Raw genomic sequence first — 23,492 nt, forward strand, 5'->3', positions numbered from 1 at the left:
TTTGTGCTTTTTGTGTGGGTTACATTTTCTAGTTAATGAATGTTTAACCACAAAATGTTTTTGTTTCAAGCTTTGCTTTGCAAAAAGATAGCATTTCTAACTGAGGTGCTTGTAATATCCCTGGATTGTGAAGTAAGCTGAAAACCCTGAAATTCTGTATAAATAAAGGAGGGGAGAGTATTATGGTTATGAACACAATTTCTTCTAGGTATGAGATTGGACTAAAATGGTAACTGAACACAATGTTAGAATTTCTGAAAGTGATTTTAGAAGTAAAAGTCAACATCTAGCAATTAATAAACATCTATCTAAGATTTTATTTAGCACTTTAGTCACATATACAACACTCTTACCAAGATGAAGAAACTCCATGAGACTAATGAACTGATCTGTATTCGTTTTATATCTTTTTTCATAAATACACATACTTGAGTAGTTCCTGTTCTAATTGTTTGCAAATTCATTTGCATGATTTCCTTCAATATTTCATAGAACCTACAAAATTAATTACTTGATCTCTGTAAGAATAAGCACCCTGTCTCCTCCCTTTCTGTATTAAGGCTAATTTAAAGGGAGGAAAGCAATTTAATAGAATCTCATTGTTTACTCACATTACACGTGCATAATGAGATCTCAGTAGGAAAGGATGCTGAATGCTACCTTTGAGACTCAATTAGTGCCTTGGGGCAAAAATATGATAGTCTAACCATGTAGTCATTAAGACTTCCCAGATGATAGCCTTTGAATGGTCAGACCTGTAGTTTCTAGAGCTCCTCTCAATTCTTTTAAAATGCTAAAAAGCAGGTTCAGAAGACAGTGGGCAAAGACTACAGGAGCCAGAAATCTCCATCGTCATCACTGTACTGGTCTGTCGAGGCGGCATAATTTCCAAAACTCACTGATACCCTACGCTTGATACAATGATGTAATAAGCTAAAACAGAACAAGAAAAATTATTCTCTCATATATTTTCCTTTTTCGGAGTCATTTCTTGACATTCCCTCTATATCCTCTCCATAAAGAGTTGAAATAAAACAGTATGACGAACCCTGAAAACTGATACAGTGGTTGTTTGTCTGAAGAAAAGTTTGGATGCCATTTTCTTTTTTCAGTTTTGTTCTTTTCCTCAGGTGTTCTTTACATTAACCAGAACCTATCTTAAGTATATTATGCGCATTCATTCAGATTTTTTTTAACAATGACCATCTTCATTTATAAAGGCAGTTGATTTAGAGGTTACTCAATCCATTGTGTCTTCGGATGTTGCAGCACTATTTATTCAAAGTTAGTTGGACAACACCATTTTGCTTACATGTACTCATGTTGCAAAGAGAATTTAATTTTGCTTACAAAGATACCATATCAAAATGATGTTGTGTTCATTTTTATCACTGCCTGAAATCTTGAGGGCAATCAAAATAACAGGTAACACAAAGACTCTATTGGTCATTATTGGACACTTTTTTCAGTTGAGGACACTGTAGTCACCAAGTAACTTGTTCAGTATCTGCTGTGCCCTTGTACAGAGTCTGCCATGCCCTCGGCACTGAGTTGGATACTGTAAAAACATTACCTGATGAATTTTATCTCCAGAAACATTTCCCCTTTTCAGAGCTCAGCTATTCAGGAAATTTCTCCAACTAAAAATAGTCAAGAGACATGAATCTTTGATCAAACCTTTGATCATTCCAAATAATGGAATTGTTCCTCTGGCCCTGACTGGAGACCTATTTACTCATACTTTGCCCATGTGTTTAACAATTTCGATTTTCTGATTTCCCAGTTCATGATGCTTTAGGAACAGTGAGTTGGAAGGTGATAGAAGGTTCCCATTAGAGGCTGGGCACGGAGGCTCACACTTGTAATTCCAGAACTTTGGAAGGCTTAGGAAGGTGGATCTCTTGGGCTTAGGAGTTTGAGACCAGCCTGGCCAACATGGTGAAACCCCATTTCTACCAAAAATACAAAATTAGCCTGGCATGGTGGCATGCACCTGTAATATTAGCTGTTCAGGAGGCTAAGGCAGGACAATCACTTGAATACAAGAGGCAGAGGTTGCAGTGAGCTGAGATTGTGTCAGAGTGAAGATTCCCATTGGAGGCACAGTAATGGCTGAAAGCCTCAGCAATACGAGGAGAAGTTTGAAAAACAAATAGATAAAAGACAATATGCTTCAGACTATGAGGGCATTAAGTACAAGAGTACCAATAATAAGGCACAGTGCAATAATGGATGGCGAAAACGTGCTTAACATACTGTGTTTAAGAAGACAGAGGTGTATAAGATACACCATAAATGTGCTTCTTGCCAAAATATTTACAATTTTAAAAATGCTTGGGCTTAAGAAAGAAAACCATCAGTTATCTGGAAGACTCAGCCACTCTGGTGGGTTTATTTTTCTGTATAGCAGACCTTTTAGCATTGTTGATGAAGCACAGCTAGCAGTAAACATCAAGTGGCAGGATGTCATTAAATGCTGGGTTGTCTGCCATCTCTTTCCATAGGTTCTAAGAAAAAGTAAATGATTGAAAGCTCTAATAGTGAAAGAAGATTTACAAGTCTGTGCTAGGTCTTGAAGCTAAACTAGAATTTGAATAAGTAGTGGGGTTTCACACTGATTAAATATGAAGTCAATTTTTTTGTCTCTTTATTCTCATCTTATCTGTGGATAGTAGTCCAAGAAAATGGACCACTTGAGAGTAGAGATTCTGAAAAAGCCCAAAACAAAGTCTTCCATCTTCACTGTTTCCTGTCTTCTTCCACCTCTCTTCCTCCAACCATCCTGAGTCAAGTTATTCTGCTCCAGTGTGACGTGAAGAGCAGAGTAAGGCAGTAGAATCCATGTCTTAGGTTTAAATTCTGGAGCTTACCAACTGGTACCCTTGAACAAGATGTTGAGCCTGTGTTTCTGCAGATGACACCAGCACTCACAAATTATGATCCCACTGATCATGAATCATTAGGACAATGCTGGTGATGAGTATTTTCCACAACACAAAATCCTATAAGAAACATTTTAAATGTTAATTTTCTATGAGTGATGAGATTCTTCAGGATTCTTCTTTTCTCTCTCTACACACCTAGGACCTCAGGGGCCTGATTATGGGAACAAACTGCCCTTTGGGACTTTAAATTACTCAGCAGCAATACCAATGCTGTGATTATTATTGCATGTAGTTTAAATCTCTGCATGAAGAACAGACAGGTGTAAACACCTCTTTTTCTTTCCAGTATTTGCTATAGGAAAGTATGTAAAAAATGACTATTTGGCTGATCAAGTGAAATGTACTACAAAATTATAAATATGTAGATGGCAAGAATGAAAGAGGGAATAGTTATGACTCCAAGTCAGTCTATCTGGAGGTTTGGGGAGATATAGTGATTGATGAATGCCTGTTCAAGTCATCATGGTCTGTTAGGTTCAAGTCCACAGGCTGGAAATTCTTATTAATCAAACGAGGTGGGGCAGAGTGGCCACTCATACAAGATGAGCTTATTCTTATCCAAACCAGCCTGGCTATCCTTGCATTTACCAGGGGTAAGGCCTGCCGTGTCTCACTCAGACTTGTATTCTGCTTAGGTTTTCCTCCTAATAAGAAATAACTCATTGTTGTAATTGATTTGAGAGTGAATCCTTTTTTGTGTCCCCAGGGAAATCTGCAAATGCCCAGGGCTCATCTTGTCCTCTCTCATCACCATCCAGCCTCATCCCCTTGAACCCCTCCTCCCATTGGAGCCAGAACGATCTATTTAAAATGCAAATCTAACCACTACTGTTATTCTCTAAGTCTTCCAGAATAAATTCCAAATTTCCTAGCATGGACTACAAAACCCTCTGTGACTGATTCCCTGCTCTGCGACATAGCCTTCTGCCAATCACCAACTACAAATTTATGGTCTACCAATGCCAGAGTACTTACCATTCATGAGACCCTCCCCCTCTTACCAAGACACTGTTTACACCTCCATGCCTTTGTGCTATTCTCTTTATTAGAGCTTCCTTCTATACTCTTTTCTGTGCTATTCTTCCTCATTCTTCAAGATTTAACACACACATTTTTTTTCTGACAAACCTTTCTTTGTAACTCCAGAGTGGGAACTGAGGGAGTTTGTGCTTTTTGCTCACATCAATCTTTGTGCATAGCTCTCTGCTTATCATAGTACATTGAAATGATCTGATTATGTGTTCTTTTCCCATTAGAAATGTATGCTTTACAAAGACAAGGACTGTATTTTGTTTATTTCTAAGCACTTAGCATCAGACTTGGCAGCCTACTCAGTAAGTGTGTGTCAAACTGAACCATTGTGTTTCTAGAACCTTCTGACCATGTGATCCATTCATTGGTTCATGAGTGGAGGTCTACTTTGATTACCAGACAAAGGGGAGAACTGGAGTACTCACCAAGCCAATGGAGATTAGCTGGTGGTTGTCTACATATTCAACTGAATCAAAATTTCTATGTTTCAAAAGTCATTTTAACATCTCCTGTGTTGCTAGCATCATAATAGGCATTACGAGCATCCACTAACGACCAGGCAGACCACCTGCCCTCAAAAGATTTGTTCTCTAGAGAAACAAGGCTAAATCTAGATGCTGCAAGAAAAGTCACAGCCTTGGGGTTTCAGTGAGAAGACAGACCAAATGCTCTTGAAGTAGTCAGAAAAAACTATAGGGTAAGAGATACTCCAAATGCCATTGGAAAATGGCTAAAACTTTGAAAAATAGAGATAGGGAAGAGGTAAACAGGAAGTGGGAGATGATGTTTTCTAGCCAAAGGAATATTACAGGCAAAGACATAGAAAAGCCCTGAGTATAGTCAGGTAACATGAGCACTCCTGAGAATTCACAATCTCTCTCTAATGTGACTCATCTTCCATCCATTACCCCCCCCCCCCCCCGGGCTCCAGCCACCTTAACTCTTTTCTCTAGCCTAATGGTTCACAATAGAGTGATCAACAGAACTATTGCTGGGCCACCACTGCTGGGCCCCATTCCCAGATTTCAGATTCAGTAGTTTAAGTGATGCTGTGATCTGGGCCACTTTTGAGAACTGCTGCAAAAGTTCCCTTTTAACACCATCACGGCAAATACCTGAAGGCATTCTCCCCACTCCCACCCAGACACCGTAGCCAATGAATTTCAGAGCTCACTCAGAGCCTCGGGCACTTCGCATCTAGAGGAACAACTGTCCCTGGAAACCACAGCCAACCGTCCATTGGCAAAGCGGCCACCACCATTTCAGTTGCAGAGCAAGGCAGTGCTTTCCCATCATCCTGGCAAATGAAAGACTAACTTAGACCATCTGGTTCTGTAACACCCTCCTACACCACTGCTTAAAAGCAGCCGAACATATTTTCTCTTACATTTTGTCAATAAAATATTGCTCCCCCAGGCTGTCGGCTTACCACATTTGCAGCCCTTAAGCAAAGTGGGAGGAGTTAGTGGTGGCACCAAGAGGACAGCCATGGGCAGAGCCCCTCAGCCTTTTGCTGTTGACTCTCCACAACCCCCTCTTCTTGGTGGCAGATCCTTAAACTGATGCCTCAAAATATTTTTTAAAAGAGCAACCAAATATATATGAAGACCTTTCCTGGCTGCTGTGCCCTTTCTGTCCTGTTAATTTTGCTTGGCTTTAAGGGAGTGAAGAATCAATGTCTAGCATTTCCAATGGCCAGGTAGAGTGTGTACACATTTATTAAGATTAATTAAAAAGTAACAAATTGTAAAGTAATAACATTAACAACCAGAAGAAAAAGTGTAGACATTTTGACAGTCTTTTTGAATTTCATTAAAAGATGGTAGCGACAAAAACCCCAGAGACTATTTCTACTTTACTAAAGAAATAGGTCACAGATTCAATTACAGTCACTGAAGCATGGACTCAATCTATCATGGCAAATTAAGTACATTTTAGCAACCTACTTTCCTTTAAAAATTTTATAGACACTTTCGGTGGAAGAAGAAAGACTATAGAAAAAAAAAAAAGAAATTGCAAAACCAAGTCTCACCCTACTCCCCCCCTAGGCTTTGAGTAAGCATTTGGCTTATTTGCTTTGGGTATAAGACAGAAAATCATTAAGGAATACTCAGCGTGCTCACAATTATTACTCTTCACTCTTTCATGGTTTAATGATGCAGATTTGGAATTGGGAGTGGGAAATGGCTCCAAATTAGAATCGCTAAGTCTTCAAAGTAAGGCTTTGTTCTCCAGGCGGGGCCCCACCCCCCTGCTTTTAAAACAGGACTAATTTGTACTTTATAGCTTTTATAATTTTTATTTTTATTTTTTTTTTTTGGCCTTTGAGTCTCAGCAGACCCATTGAGTTCATTTCTGGAAAGATAAACAAATAAGTAAGACTTGTGTGGCCTGTGGACATATGGTTTAGCAAAGTGCTGGTACTGGGAGAAGGAAACACCATTTTGCCCACAACAAAACTGGTTTCATGTTGACAACTGATGTTTAGGAAGGGCCTCTTGCCCAGCAGCGATCAGGGACCATCTTCGAGACACGCAGCCACAGTAACCACCAAGCGTGAAGGACTGAGATCCTTATGTGTGCCCTTTGACAAATAAGAACCTGGGGCTGCCTATGGCCTTCAAAACCCAGGGCAGGAGTCTTAGGAATCTGTTGATTGGCCTGGCCAGGAAGCTTCAGGAGCCCAGGTGTAGGTCTTGCTCCTCAATAACATGGCCAGCAAAGCCCTTAGTCCGGTCAGTGCTGGGAGTGCTTAATCTGCTTTTCTCTTACAACTCTTACTGGTCTTTTCCCAGTGCCTCTGTGTAATGGGCACAAAGAAGTAAGCAATTGCATGTGCTCACCAGAGAAGCATTATAGTGCTTCATACATCTCTGAATTATCTTGCTATTGCCCAATTAAATCAGAACCTCTCGTCGGCCAGGCTGAAGGCTAAATTTACTGATTGAATCTCAGTAGAACTAACTGGTATAACTAAATTTTTAATTTTAATTGCAAAATTGCAACTCCCTTAGAGATTAGGTTTCATAGCAGCTAGTACTTTTCAAAATATTGCAAATACAGAGGTATTCACAGCTTACTTGCTTGGTAGTATCTCTCTTCATAGATAGATAAATGATAGAGATAGATAGATAGATAGGTGATAGTTAGATTTAGAGATAGATAGAGATAGAGATAGATAAAAATAGAGATAGAGATAGAACTGAGTCAAGAGCTACCAGTCTTCTTACAGTATCAGCTCTTTGAAACTACAGAGTTGGTATGTCTACCTGTGTGCTCTTTAACTCCCATCTGTGAGACTATTCCTGGAAAGGGACAACAATGAGTTTGGGGATGACTCATGAGCCCAGAAAGTCTAAAGACTGGCAGCAAACTGAGGCTACAGATTCTCCATATAAAGATGGTGAACTCACATTGGTACTCACGTGCAGTAGCTATACTTGTGATGAATAGATGAGGGGACAAAAAAAGATGTGTATTTAGGTGGCTGCCTAGCTTCCCACTTAGTTTAAGATGGTGTGATATGTACATTTCCTCTATTTATCCTTCAGCTAACTTGATACAGTAGCAAAGCCTATTGCATCCTCTGAGTTTAAACCTGTACTAATGACATCTTGGTGAAAAAAAAAACAACTGAATATACCTAAATATGTTTATAAATGTGTAATATATTCAGTAATGTTTAGCACATAATAATTTTATATGCTAAATACAATTTTATACTGTATTATGAATTACACTCAGTGCAGCAAGATGGTCATACTGTGAAAGGCCCCTGGGAACTGAGACCAAAGGGAGAGTTGTTCCTATTTCAAGTTCACTGGCCAAGTGTAGAAAATGCCTGCAGGATTTAAAGCAAGGTCCTGTCCTCAAGCATTGTGGTTTAGCTGTTCCAGAGTGGGCCAAATTTTGGTAGTTGTTTTTTAAGCTTTGTCAGGTGATTCTAATGTATAGCACGGTCTAGTATCATTGATTTAAATTTTCTTTCTCTTTCTGTATTCGCTGAATTTGTGTAATTTAAAATCACTTTCAGTGTGACTCCCTTGTGCTGCTCTCTCCTGCCATTTGGGGAACAGTCAACTTCCAAGACCAACCTTGTTTATAGAGAAGCATTCTTCCCACATAGGAAAGGCAAGGATGGTGCTGAGCCTGGCGAGTCTCTGCTCGGGGCCTTTGACTGTGCCTGAACACACATTTGCTAAAACTGACAAAGCAAGACAGGAGGTGGGGCTGCCCAGAAGGACAAGTGCTTCGCTTTGTAGCCTTTGAAATGATTTTAAATCCCTGAGATCAATGCTGATAAGATGGATATTTCAGATCAATGCTGGGCAGTATGAAGCCAGAAACTGGTCGGAAAACCTCTGGAAATACGTGAGATACAGCTCAAAACTCTAGATAAAATCATCTTTCTCTTGTTTTGAGTTTTTAAAAGGTAGAATCAGATGGTGCACTAGGCTTGGTGTCCTTGGGAGATGGCCTAGCATAATGGTTAGGATCACGGACACAGAAGCTAATTTGTCTGTGTTGAATACTCACTCTGCCATTCGCTAAGTGATTTGGGGCGGGATACTTAATTCCCAGGTGCCTCACCTTCCTCATCTGCAAGATGGGGACACTAATCACACCTAACTCATAGGGTAATTCTGAGGATTAAATTATTTAGTGCATGTAAACTGCTGAGTGTGGTGCTTGACACAGATTATGTGCTGAAGAAATACAGCCATTGTTCTATGTATTATCAGAGGCATTACGCGGGGTAACTAATTGCTGGATGATTCATTCTATGTCTTCAGTTACATTTTCTTTCCCTAGCTTACATAATAGAATAAAAGATATATTTTCAGAGAAAAGATATTGATGTCCACCCCGGTGGATCATCGGTGAGGCAGTATAGGAAAGAGGGCTTGGAACTGGAAGCCTTGTACATTTCAGCTACCTGTGGGTGACTTTGGGTCAAGTCCTTGGCATTGTTTGAATCCAGGTTTTATTAAGTTCAAACATAGGATTTATTTTCATTGCATCCTTTGCTGAGATCTTCACTAGGCCCTTATGAAAAATTATTCATGTTTATGTCACACTTTACAGAAAACTTATAAATCATTGCATTCAAGCCTCATGCTAACATGTTGAAAAATATACTATTATCCCCAATTTACAAATGAAGAAATGGAAGTCAAGACTTTTCCCAAGGCTGCCAAACTGGTTAAGTGGCAAGTAGTTAAGGCTCGCAAGTTCAGTGATGTTTCTAATAGACTGTAAGTGCACCATTTTAGATAAATGGATTATGGGAACATGCCTAGGAAATTATAGTATGCAATATAAGTGGTATGTATTATCATTATTTGGGGGCTTTCCCTTTGATATTACGTAAAGAGAAAGGTAGCACAGAAATAACAAGCCTTAGGTATTATAGTCAGTCACTCATCATTCATGAGCAGTGAAATTGGTGCCCAGTGACTGAATCCCTATTCCCAGTGTTGATTTAGGACAGACATCATACTATTGATGCCTTTTATCACTTACCCTTCTTTCCTTTGCTGATTTTCACTTCAAGATGATACACTGCTGACCTATTAAACAGTGATCTTTGTCCACATGAAAATTAATTAGCTGATAATTGTCTGGAAGATAGAACAGTGACTAAAAGTTTGGAAAGTAGAAGGAAGTTCTCTAGGAAGTAAACTAACCAGAGTTTTTTTGGTTGAGTTATTTCCTTCCATCTGAGTCTCATTCTGTCTTCCCCTACTCCTGCTCCCTGAGAAGCTCAAATATCTCTTGATGAACTTGGCATAATAACCACACACAGCTGGAAGGCAATATGGCTTGAGAAGGAGTGTACTCACAGCCTGTAATGTTAGATGAGCTTCAATTTGTTCAAACTACTTGCTGTGTCAGTCTGACTCCAGGCATCAATGTGAAAAATGGGAAATTTAGTTACCTATATAGATAGTAATAGCCACAGTCATACCTTGAAATGTTGTCATATTTTTGAAGTTACAATGCACACACGTTTCAGGTGATTGTTGCCACAGTTTGGTGAAATAGGCAGGTGTTTTCTTCTTATTACAGAGTAAACAAATCTCAGACCTGGGGAAATTTTTGACTGGTCCTGTTTTACAGGGGCAGACTCATGTCTTTACTAACTCTGCCTTTTTGTGTAGACACTAATCTTTTGCCTACCCAGGACAACCACTACCAGGACAAAGTATTCTTTTATTTTGTAAAAATAGGCCCTCTTTTTGGGGTGGAGCTCCTATATTCCCAACTACACATATTTGTTTACAGTTGCAATGCATTGATCAGATCTTATACCCTGGACATGATTGATTGATAAAGTGTTGGACATCCAACCCAATGTAGGCCAATCTCTTCCCAGAATTTTTCAAATTGGAAATAGGAGACAGAAGTTTACAGCCATGGAAGCTTAGACAGCCGTGTTTTTCACTATGTTGAGAAAACTGGTTTGCGTGGAAAGAATGAAGCCAGCAAGCAGAGAAGGAGAGTTGGGAAAAAGAGAGAATCTTGGTGGCATTGGAGTCCCTGGTACCAACTGTTCCTAAGACTGTGTCCATTGGGAAAATTATCCTTCAATAAGGGTTTGTAAGAGTTTTTTCTCTCAGATTCAACTCTATCATAAAGTGGTGACAGGCATTGCATTTCAGAACCTTTAGCTCTTTAACAAAGTGTGGCAACATTTTCGACTTTTATTAGAGAGTTCTTAATAGTTTCTTGTGCAAATGAGGCCAATTAGCCAATCTTGAAAACAGGCACATGGATCCATGTATACTATTTGGGTTGTGCAAGAAGTTCAGAGTGTACTATGTGGAGTGCATTAGGCGAACATCTGAGAGACTTGAGATTGATGAAGTGGGAAAATAGGAGGTTGGTGTAAGGGAGCTATATGTAATTGACATCCACTCATTTGTTAAGGTCAATGTAGAACCTGTTTTTTGGCAGATATGTCTTTTTTTTCTACAGCATCTTAAAAACTATGCATAAAGTTCTCAGCAATATAATTCTTACATTTGTGAGCATTTACATTAACAAAGCCTTTTATGCACATTCTTGCCTTTACTTGTCACAAAACCTTGTGAGATAGGGAGGTTCTATCACTCCAAATGCTTGTAGTAATGAGGACAGAGGGGCTTGAAAAAATGAGTGGTTGAGGAGACAGAATGCCCTCGGAGGTTTTATTGGATAGTACTTCTTGAAGGTATTTATATAAAGGACCTAGCAAGTTTTCAACCTAAGTGGATGTTTTTGTTCTTGGTATTTTTTCCCACCTCTTAACACTTGCCTCCTCTAAATGTCTGAATTCTCCAGGGTTACTGAGCAACCCTCTGCTTTTTAGGCACCAGGTGTAGCTCGTGTAATATCTATGAATTTAGTTTTTAAGAAGCCTAAGGCCTTCTTCAGAACATTTTACAATGGTTTATTGCTTTTTAAAAATAATTGTGTATCAACCAGGATTGGCCTAGGACTCTCATAAATTTTTATATGTTAAAAGAGACGATGTTTTATCATTCGTTAAACTCCAAAAAATACAGGTATATTTTATGATCTCCCCAGTTTTTCCTTGTCCTGGCTTTCTTTTTGTATAAGGTACAGCTCTCCCACTCTTAGCAAGGAGGGTTTGAGCGCAATTGGCTTCAGCATAGGGATTCTGATTGGGTTAAGGCGATAAGCCACACCTATCTTCCCAGCTGAGATTGATTCAGGGATGGACCCTTAACCCTGTCTGAGCCAATGAGAGGGTGAGTCACAGGCGAGAGAACTTTAGGAAGAGACATTATTTTCTCCAGAACAATGTGATTCAGTGGGACCCTGTGAGACACGGACCTATTTGCAAATAGGTCATAGGTAGAATAATAAAACTCTAGTGTCATAATTATTTTATGTAGGGCCTGATTTAATGCATTGTGGAATATTCCACTGAATGAAATCATCTTGCAGACTGTAAGCAGCAGACTAAGATATTAAGAACTGGAATTTGTACACCGTGATTGATTATATTACAATAATTTAGTTCAAAGTAGATATCATTATATCTCATCTAGAATTTCCTTCTAATGTGAGGAAATGTTTCTGCATGGTAAATTTGCTCAATTTTGCAGCACCTGTTTCTGAGCCAGAGACCCTTACAACTCCCTGCGGCTGGAATGCTGGGGGTTCTGGAAGCTGGGCAGCACCCCTTTGACTCCAATATGGAGTGGACCTGTGCCCTAGGGTTTCCCCTCCAGTCTAACTGTTGTCTATCCCAGGCCTACTGTTTTCAGGAAATGCTACACAGTTGCATAAACAAGTTCAAAACCAGCTTCATTTTTCTGGTTGACCGAATAGTGCTGTTTAACATGGAAAAGACATTTACTGGTGAGGCCTCCTTTGTAGTTAAATTCATTCCGATTGCCCCATCTTGTGGAAGAAAGAAAAATAGCCAGATTCTTCTCCCCTTTGGGTATATACCGTAAAAGAAAAAAGTCAACCCCTTTATCTCTCTCTTTGTCTATAAGCTCTTCTCTTTCACATGATACATTCCAAATACGTTATTCTGAAGAAAGGCAACCTGATCCCCTTTCGTTACTGATACAAGACCAGTATGCGATGGTTGCATTCAGAAGTGCTATACAGAAATTCATTGCTGCAGGGGAGAACTCAAGCTCTGCCACCAGAATGTAGGCCCAAGTCAGAATCCATTTGTGCAAGTCAATCTCTCAACCTGCTGAGTTATTCTCAGAATCCTGGAACAGTAGTGATCACTCTATTTCCAAGTATTTGAGATACTCTCCTCTTCTTAAACCAGTCTACCTTGTATTCACTCACTGGTACATCGTTGTCTCTTCAGAGGAAGAGTAGATGGAATCAATTCACATATTTGTTCATTCGCCAATCTACTTATTTATCCATTCATTCACCTTTTAATTTTTTTTTTTAACTTAACATTTATGTATTGAGAATCTTCCATATGCCGTGTACCATGCTAGGTACTAGGGAAACAGTAATGGGCAAAAAAGTCACATAATCTACCTTTATGGAATTGGCACTTTTATTGGAGCTGGATGCAGATATTAATTAAACAATCAGACACATATATAATTGAAAGTTGTGATAAGTCTATGGAGGGTACTGTGGGACCATAAAAGAAAGACCTGATGTATGGAGCCTGACTTTTCAGGATAAAGGGACATTTGAGCTGAGATCTGAAGAGTAGACACTAAAGGAGAGACAGGAGCATGTGGCAAGAGCATTATAAGCAGAGCCTGTGAGCTGGGAAGAATGCAGTGACTGCAGCTGAGAGAAAGGAGGCAGAGTGGCTCCCAAGAAAGCTATAGAATCAGTCAGGAACCAGAATATATTGGGCTTTGAGGACATATTAGGAGTTTGGCCATCTGACCACATGACTTGCAAATAGAAAGCACTGTTCTTTCATCAAACAAGGCTGATTTAGTCTGACCTTCCTTTGCTCTGGCTCACAACAGTTGTGAAAAAGGAGCCAAACCAGTGCTTTCTGGGTGTCCCTATCTCCTTCTGGGCCAGCAAAATGCGATAGGTTCCACTATTTATCCTGTGCCCATCCTCTGCAACCTTTGAATCACAGCTACATCTTGATAAGTTGTTGTGTAATTTCTCAAATTACAGTTTCTTTGTGGGGGACGTCTACGATTTACCTAGCACCTAAGGGTGTTTGTTTGTGGGTACAAGTGACTGTTGATTCTGTCTCTAAGCGACAAAGAACAGCTTGCCTCTGCAAGCAGTCAGCCTGAAAGTTGCACAACACTGACATCTGCTGCTTGTATGCAGTCTGAGATTGTACCAGGTCAGAAAGAGGAACTGTAGTAAAACTAAATGTTTGAAAACGTTGGGCGAACGCGCGCACACACACACACACACAGGTGTGCGCACACAGCTCCTCTGCAACCTTTGGTCTTGTACTTCTGATTTTTCAATAATATACAAGAATAGAAGGCTAATTTCAACATGATGTTTTCTTACTGTCAATATTTGCCAATTGGACAGGGTGTCCACATGATGGAAGATGAAGTTTCTGCTTGGCTTTGGAGGAAAAACAATTGACAAAAACCTAGATCAATGTTTTCACTTAGCAAATATTAATACAAGGCATAGAAATAAATGAAAAAAGGTATCAACTTTCATCATAAAAGCAGCTTAATAATAGTGATTTTGTGGATGACATATAATATTTGCATAGTAATTTACCATTTCTAAAGCATTTTAAGATGTCTTTTCACATTTCCTTAGTCATTCAACCATTTATTCACTATATAATGGGTGCCCACTTTATGTGAGTGATTAGTCTAGGCTGCAAGGATTCTCTTGGTCCTGGCAGGGTAATTAAGGAAGAGTACAGCATAACGCTTAACCCAGTATGCATTGGATTCAGACTTTGCTGCTGTAAGTGTCCATGCCCTTGTGTGTTAAATGGCCAGTGACAGTAACAATGCCTATCGCATCGAAATGTTGTGAAGATTAAGTGAAAATAATACATGTAGAACATTTGCTACAATGCCTACTATATCACAAGGTACTTATGGAACCATGACTTTAGGTATCCCAATTTTTAATGTAGGAAACAAAAGATTTTCAGCTTAACAATGTTTCATGATGAAAAAGTAAAAAATGGGTATGCAGTTCATGAGTTTATGACTGAGATATCATGAGAGTTAATGGAAAGGGGTAGGTTGAAAAGGCTGGGAAGGAGGGCTGGTCCTATTATCAAAGAAATCTAGTGTCTAAGAAGTTTTGGCTTCATCGTGTAGGGAGATTTGAAGGGAATGCTGTTCTCAGAGTAGTGCTTTAGGAATATAGATTATTGGGGTTAAATGACAGGAAGGAACAGAGATAGAAAGCAGAACCATCAGTTAGGAAGTTCTTACACGGGCCCTGGTCTGAATTAATTGGGCCTTGAGACAGACCAGAGGTGATGATGGGATGCAGAGTAGTAGGTTGATGAGGACATTACAGAGAATGAATCTAGATGAGATGTTGGCTCTTGAGTGTTTATTGGCTGCTTCATGGGATGGCTACCTTGTAGCCTTTGAGATCTCATTCCTTGGAAACACAGAAGAAAATAATTTTTCCCTTTTTTCTGCTTTACTGTTTATATTGTGTGGAGATCAAATTCTAAACCAGAAAATTCAGTGTGTCCCAGCAACTCGTTTATACAGTAAACAATCAGTCTGTGTTCCCTTGACAGGAAACTGCCAATGGCCACCAGAACAATTACACATTCTTCCATCTGAGAAAGGCAGCCAGGACAAACTTTGAAAATCTAATATGATTGGTCATATGTCTAGTTCCTGCAGGTTTAGACTTCTGAAGTAAAAAATCTCTAAAAGTTGTTTCTGGAAAGTGAAGAGAATTAGGTCTTTAAATGTAGTGAAAGTGAAGAGAAAGCAAAGTAAGAAATGGAAACTATTAATCAGCACATGTAATAATAAGCATATGTAAAACTGTATAATCTATAGCAAATAGCAAATACATGTTCTTTTTTATTATGGAAACATTTGTCAATATTTATCATATTACCATAAAGAAAATCTTAAGAAATTCTAAAACACACAAACCTTAGAGCAACTCAAACCCAAGGTTACAAATCATTTACAAAAGTATGTAACCTCATTGTGGATATTTTGGTTATTAAACAAGAAAGATATAAAAAATTTAAATAAATTAAATATTTAACTTATGAAACTAAAGATAACACCAAAACAATCCAAGTAAAATTATTAGATAACTAATGATAATAACAACTGAATTTAATAAATTAGAAAACAAAATGCAATTAATAACCAAAAACTTCTTCAGAGCATTAAAGTTACCCCCTCTTCCTTGAAAGTATTTAAAAGAAGAGACAAGAAGAAAGAGAACTACAACTTTTAAAATAAAACAGAAGTTAGAAATATAAATGTTAAGAGATTAGATGAGCTAGAAGAAATATTTTGTGCAACATTATGTCAATACATTTAAAAATATAGATCAAAATAATAACTTCCTAAGAAGATGAGTTGTTAAAATTAGCTCAACAAAGATAAATCAAGGAAGCATCCACACTATTCCAGTAACCAGAAAATAAATGTAAATATTTGTCAAAGATCTACTATTTAAAAAGATACCAGGATTATGAATAACTCTGTATGTAAATTTGATAGCCTAGAGAAAATGAACCAACTTCATGAATGACATAACCAAATCTCACACAAGGACAAATAGATTATCTAAATAGGCACATATCTATAACCAAATTGAATCAATAATTAATAAACTTCCAAAACAGATAGCACCAGACCTGCCTGTATTCACTAGTGAATTCAAACAGTTAAGGAAGAAATGCTACTATATTTTTACAGTTTCTTCCAGAAAATAGAAGGAATATTTCCTAACTCATTCTATGACACAGTATTAACATAATACCAAAACTAGACAAAAACATTACGAAAAGAGGAAACTAAAGACCAATATCTCTCATAAACATCAATGCAAAAATCTTCAATAAGATACTAGCCAATCATATTTAACAATATAAAGAATTATGCACATAGCCAAGTGGGATTTACTCTAGTTATAAAAGTCTAGTTCAACATTCAAAAATCAATGAATATAATCTATCACATCAATAGGCCAAAGAAGAAAAATTATATAATCAGTTAAATCAAGTAAGTATTTGCAGAAAAAAAGTTTGACAAAATCCAACACTCATTCATCATGAAAACTCGCAGTAAACTAGGAATAAAGGGGAACTTCCTCAACTTCATAAAGAATTCTATAAAAAAAAAATAGCTAACATCATAATGGTGAGAAAATAGATGGTATCCTTCTAAGATCAGGAACAAGGTAATAATGTCTGCTTTCACCACTCTTGTTCAGCATCATATTGGAACCCCTAGCTAATGCAATAAGACAAGAAATGGAAATAAAATATATAAAGATTTGAAGAAAGAAATAAAGCCTTCTTTGTTCGCAGATGATATGATTGTCTATGTAGAAAATTTCAAAGAATAAATAAATAAAATAAATAAATAACTCCTGGAGCTATTAAGCAATTATAGAAACGTTGCAGGATACAAGGCTGCTATACAAAAGTCAACTGATTTCCTATATACCAGCAAGCAACAGGATTTGAATTAAAAACACAATACCATTTACATTAGCACCAAAAAAGAAAATGAAACACTTAGGTATAAATCTAATAAAATATATACAAGATCTATATGAAGAAAATGACAAAACTTTTATGAAAAAATGAATGAATATTTAAATAAATGAACAAATATTACATGCACATGAATAGGAAGACTTAACATCATCAGGATGTCTGTTCTTCTCAAGTTAATCAATATTTTCAACACAGTACCAACCAAAGTACCAGCAAATCATTTTATGGTTGTCCACAAGCAGATTATAAAAAACGACCCAAAATAGGCAAAAAAATATTGAAGAAGAACAAAATTTGAGGTCTGACACTAACCAACTTCAAGGCATACTATAAAGCTAGAGTAATCAAGACACTTTGGTATTGGTGAAAACAGAGACAAATATGTTAATAGAATAAAATAGAGTACCCAGAAATAGATCTACACAAAGGTAGTCAACTGATCTTTGACAAAAGAGCAAAGACAGTTCAGTGAAGAAATAATAGTCTTTTCAACAAATGATGTTGGAACAACTGAACATCACATGCTAAAAAATGAATCTAGACACAGATCTTACAGTTTTTACAGAAATTAGTTTCAAATAAATTATAGTCCTAAATGTAAACTACAGTACTACAAAACTCCTAGAAGGCAACAAAAAAATCTAGGTGACCTTGGGTTTGGCACTGATTTCTTAGTGATCCATAAAACAAAATTGTGATCCATCAATTGTGATCCATCAAAAAAATTGGTAAGTTGGACTTACTTCATTAAAATTAAAAATTGCTCTACAAACACACTGTCAAGGGAATGAAATGACAAACTACAGAATGGGAGGAAATATTTGCAAAAAGCATATCTAATAAAGGACTGGTATCCAAAATATAAAGAACTCTTAAGATGCAACAATAAGAAAACAGCCAACTTTAAAAATGAGCAAAAGACCTGAACAGATATCTCACCAAAAAAGATATGCAGGTAGCAAACGAGCATACAAAGAGATGCTTACCATTATAGTTTAATATGGACCTGCAAATTAAAACGATAGTGAGATACCACTACTCACCTATAAATTAGAATGGCTAAAATCCAAAACACTGACAAATGGTGAGGACGATGTGGAGCAACAAAAGCTCTCATTCATTCCTGGTGGGAATGCAAAATGCTGCAGCCACTTTAGAAAACAGTTTGGCAGTTTTTTCAAAACTCAACATATTCTTACAATACAATCAGCAACTGCTGTTTTGGATATTTAGCCAAATGAATAGATAATTTATGTCCACACAAAAACCTGTACATTAGTATCTATATAGCTTTATTTGTAACTGTCAAAACACAGAAATGATCAAGATGTCCTTCAATAAACAAAAGAATAAACAAATGAAGGCAAGCCCATACAACGCAATATTACTTTGCAATAAAACGAAATAAGCTACCAAGCTACTAAAAATGTGCAGGAACATTCATACATATTGTTAAGTGAAATAAGCCAATCTGAAAAGGCTATGTACTGTATGATTACAAGTACGTGACAACCTGGAAAAGGCAAAACTATGAGGACAGTTAAAAGATCAGCATTTGCCACAGACTTGTGCAGAGGGAGGGGAGGGGAGAATGAACAGGTGGAGCCCTGGATTTTTAGGGCAGTGAAACTATTCTGTATGATACTATAATGGTGGGTACATGTCATTAATACATTTGACAAAACCAGTAGAATATACACCACCAAGAATGAACCCTAATGTGAACTACAAACTTTAGTTAATGATGATGTATCAATATTGGCTCATCAGTTGAAACAAATATACCACAGTAATGCAAGATGTTAATAACAGGGAAAATTGTATAGGGGAGTGAAGCGGGGAGTGAAGGGGCCTATGGGAACTCAATGTACTTTCTCCTCAATTTTTCCCTAAACCTAAAATTACTCTAAAAATGAAGTCTATTAATTTTAATATACATAAATTAGATCTTGTAAAATACATATATATATATAATTAATGAATAAAAATTTAAAAATGAAACCTCGGCTGAATGGTTTTATAGGGCACTCCTTTTGAATGTTAGGTGTTATAGGGCAGCTAACACTTAAATTATCCAGATGATGCAAGAATATTTTCAAGAAGCCAAATCTTCCAAATTCCTTTGAAAAAAATACCAAAACCAAATGGAAATTACACCCCAAAAGAAAGCCACAACCTAGCCTTACTTAAAAATGAAAATGCAAACATCTAATACAATTTTAGCAAAGAAAATACAGCCATGTATTAAAAGAAAGAAATTATATGTTTAACATTTTATTCTAAAATTTTTAGAAAGGGCCAAATTTGGAAATTTATTAAGGGAAATTCCACATCAAATATTTTCAGAAAATAAACTCTTGGCGATTCACCATGCACATTAACATATCAACAATTTTGCAGTCCTATAGTACAGCAACCTGGTTTTGGTTTAAACCAGTTTCCCCAAACGTATTTGACAAGGGAACATGCTGTTACCTTTAGGTTTTATCCACTAACATCCCATAAAATACACTGCTCAATGTAGGCATGCTTCTCTCCTTCAAGTTGCATAAGGGGCTGTAGCAGGCTGACTCATGGTCCCAAGATGCCCATGTCCTAATCCCTGCAACCTGTGAATATGTTATCTTACATGGCAAAGGGGAATGAAGGTTGTTAATCAGCTGACTTCAGATAAGGCATGGATTAACTAGAAGGGCTCAATGTCATCACAAGGGCTTAAAAATGGAAAAGGGGGGCAGAAGAGAGAATCAGAGAAAGAGATATGAAAATAGAAACAGGTCAAAATGATGTGAGAATGACTTGACCTGCCCTTGCCGGCAATGCAGATGGAAGAAGGGGCCATGATCCAAGCAACGTGAGCAGACTCTAGAAAATGAAAAAGACAAGAAAGGGATTTCTTGAGAACCCTTTAGAACCTCTTCTAAAGACTCCAGGAAGGAATGCATCCCTGCTGACACCTTGATTTCAACCTGTTGAGATCTGTGTTGGGCTTCAGAAGTGTAAGATAATAGATTGGTGCTGCTTTAGCCACTGAGGTTGGGGTATTTGTTACAGCGGCAACAGGAAACTAATATACAGACTGTCTGTTTCAATACTTCCTTAAAAAAACCCCTTGCTTATTTTTGGTCTTCTACAATTAAACCTGTGAAATAAACATACTGAAGGGAAAGTGAGTTGGAATTAGTACCAAGTCAAAATTTTATAGCATTTTTACAGTGTAATTGTCATGTTCATTATTGTGGCTGTGGTGCAGTAGGAATAATACAGAACTTGCAGTTTTAATGTTTGTGTAATCTTGAGAACACGTTTTTTTCAGGTTGTTTGTTCTTTTATGCTATCTCATGGAGTTATTGTGAGAACTCAGAGTCACTATTTGACAGTACTTGAAAGCAGGGCTTTAGGGTGACCTGCAGGGTTTGAAACCTGGCTGTAGTCCTTGCTGGCTGTGTCATTTTGAGGAATTTCTCTCCTGCTTACCCTGCCTATCTTACCCCACTCCATGTCTTATTTCCTTTCCTTTTTCATGCAAATTTTGCCAGGGAATATACTCATATGTGTTAAAAACCAATACATTTATTATAAAATTTCAAACAGTGACACATCTTTGTCTTAACTTTATCATATATCTGCCTGGTTCCCCCTGTCACCCCCACTCTGTGACATGCACCCATAGGTACCCACTGTTCTTAGTTTCTTACATATATTCCAGACTTATGAAATTGAAGACAAAAAATAGAAATTTATATTTTACATAAAAGGTGTAGACATTTTATACATTATATACATCATACTGCACTTTTCTTTTTTTACTTAAAAATTTATCCTGAAGACCATTCTCTATGTGCACATGAAAGGCCCCTTTATTGTTTTTATTTTTCCCAGTTGTATGATATATCTATATGCATATATTATAATTTATTTAACCTATTTATGAATACAATACTCTTTCCAGTCTCTTTTATTACAAACAGCATGGAGGTAAATGGTCTTATACATAAGTAATTTTACATATTTGCGAGTATCAGCAGGAAAATATCCCAGAAGTGGGATTGTTAGGTTAAAGGGTTTATACATTTGTAATTGGCAGATGTGAGTAAGTTTCTCACCTTCTCTTAGCTGTAGTTTCCTCATTTATAATTTAGGGATGATCATAAACATACTTCATGAAGTAGTTTTGAGGATCTAATGACGTATCATGTAAAGCACTTAGCATTAAACACATTTAAACTTCTATTAATATCACTATAATATCATATCATGTTATAAATTGCAAAGTGCTAAGCATAGCACTTTAAATATAGAATATTAATGTTATCAAATTCTGTAAGTGCTAACTTGGGGATAGCACATGCAATCGTATTTTAACAACTCACCTAATAGGTAGTAGTTCCTTGCAGTTAGCATATTTATATGTTAGTTTTGCTACTAATTTGTTTAAAATGTTCTTTTCCTTTAAAATATGCTAAAGACTTTCCCAATTATCCAAATTATGACAAATTGAGTAACAGTTAACTGCTCCAATGGCAAGTTACCCTTCTCTATTAAAATAACTTAGGCTGCATTTTAGCTAAAACAGCCCAAGTTGACAGTTGTCCAAAGGTGTTATAAGAAATAATGTATCCCAATATGTTATTGGATGATTTTTATAAACATTAGAGGGGTTGGAAGATGTGTACCCTATTCTAAAAAAGATAAATAGTCCAACTGGAAAAAAATCTCAACTCAAATAATTTAACTCTCTCATTATTAAGATTTCTATGAAATAATTGAAAAGTTTTTAGAATTCATATGAGCTGTACACCTTATACATTTCAACATATTTATTATGTAGGAGGTGTCTATTATATATTCATTATTGTTATATGCACTTAAAGATTAATATTTGCCATTTGCTATCCATACGTAGGATAATTTTACAGACCACAAGTTAGATAAAATCACACAAACAAAATAATAAATGTCTAGCTGTAATTAGCACCTTACAAAACTTTCAATTTGAATGTCATAAAAAGAAACTATGGGATTTTGAAATACAATAGGTCAGGATTTAAGAGGCCTCTTTGATTTTCAGCTCTGATTGCAAAGAAAGGAAATAAACAGTATTGGTAGGATATGAGGGCGTCTTTTGGAGCTCAAGGGCAAGAATTACAATTGGTTAGGCCGGGCGCGGTGGCTCAAGCCTGTAATCCCAGCACTTTGGGAGGCCGAGACGGGCGGATCATGAGGTCAGGAGATCGAGACCATCCTGGCTAACACAGTGAAACCCCGTCTCTACTAAAAAATACAAAAAACTAGCCGAGCGTGGTGGCGGGCACCTGTAGTCCCAGCTACTCAGGAGGCTGAGGCAGGAGAATGGCGTGAACCTGGGAGGCGGAGCTTGCAGTGAGCTGAGATCCCGCCACTGCATTCCAGCCTGGGCGACAGAGCAAGACTCCGTCTCAAAAAAAAAAAAAAAAAAAAGAATTACAATTGGTTTTCCCGAGGGGCTGTAAACAGTTTAGTTCATAGCTCCATTCTACAGATTTGATGGGTCCTGCTCTCTGCTTCCTTGACCCGCTTTTTTTTTCAATCTAATGGATTTTAACTGGATTGTACTTTGAAATAATTGCTACTCCAACAGGGTAGCTCCCTAGCTACCTTGAGCTTCTTCTAAAAGTTCCAGGAAAAATTTTTTAAAAATTCAGGACAAAACAGAATTGTATAGTGAAAAGAATATTGGACCAGAGAGTAGTCAGCAATCCGGGATTCCAGCCTATCTCGACCACGATCTTGCTATGTGAGTAGGAAAAAATCCACGTAAGTACTCTCTTAGTTTTCTTTGTTCTACCCATTTGCAGGAACATTTATTCCCCAAATCTATGTCAAATATGCCTGTGTTCTCTCTTGCTAGTACTGGAACCTTAGACTGGTCTATTGCAATTGCAGCTCATTTTCTCTCTCCAGCCTGAGCTCACTACTGGAACAGTACAGTCAATACAGGGGAGAATGAAAATTCAAGCATGTATGCATTTTTTAATCCAAATAATAAGCTTTATGATGATACCTTGGATAGAAATGTGTAATATAGCAGAAGGAAAACGGTAGGTGGTGAGTTGGAACATTCACTTTTACACATATTGAAGTCAAATTTCTTATGTAAAATCTAGTTGACTTGTCTAAGACTCAGCAAGGAGGTCTTGGCTACAGCTATAGATTTGGAAATCAACGGAAAGTAGGTGGTGGTAAATCCACAGGAGAGAATGAAATACCCAGGGAGAGTATATATTGAGAGGAGAAAATTCAAGCAAATAATTTCATAAGTGTGTTGTACATCCCATCCCCTTCCCCCCGACAGTGCCTCCCAT

The 23,492-nt window shown here is 37.4% G+C and overlaps 1 protein-coding gene across 1 annotated transcript in view; it reads left to right on the plus strand.

The window, feature by feature from the left end:
- Positions 1 to 9,135: 9,135 nt before the first annotated feature.
- The window catches only part of LOC105514943 (chromosome unknown open reading frame, human C16orf97), a 49,879-nt gene continuing 35,522 nt past the window's right edge, over positions 9,136 to 23,492 (plus strand). The window contains 1 exon segment of the mRNA XM_011946607.1: positions 9,136 to 9,232. Coding sequence (XP_011801997.1) covers positions 9,136 to 9,232 — 97 coding nt within the window.

The sequence above is a fragment of the Colobus angolensis genome, unplaced genomic scaffold (genome assembly GCF_000951035.1).
Source record: "Colobus angolensis palliatus isolate OR3802 unplaced genomic scaffold, Cang.pa_1.0 Scaffold251, whole genome shotgun sequence".
Taxonomy (NCBI): domain Eukaryota; kingdom Metazoa; phylum Chordata; class Mammalia; order Primates; family Cercopithecidae; genus Colobus; species Colobus angolensis.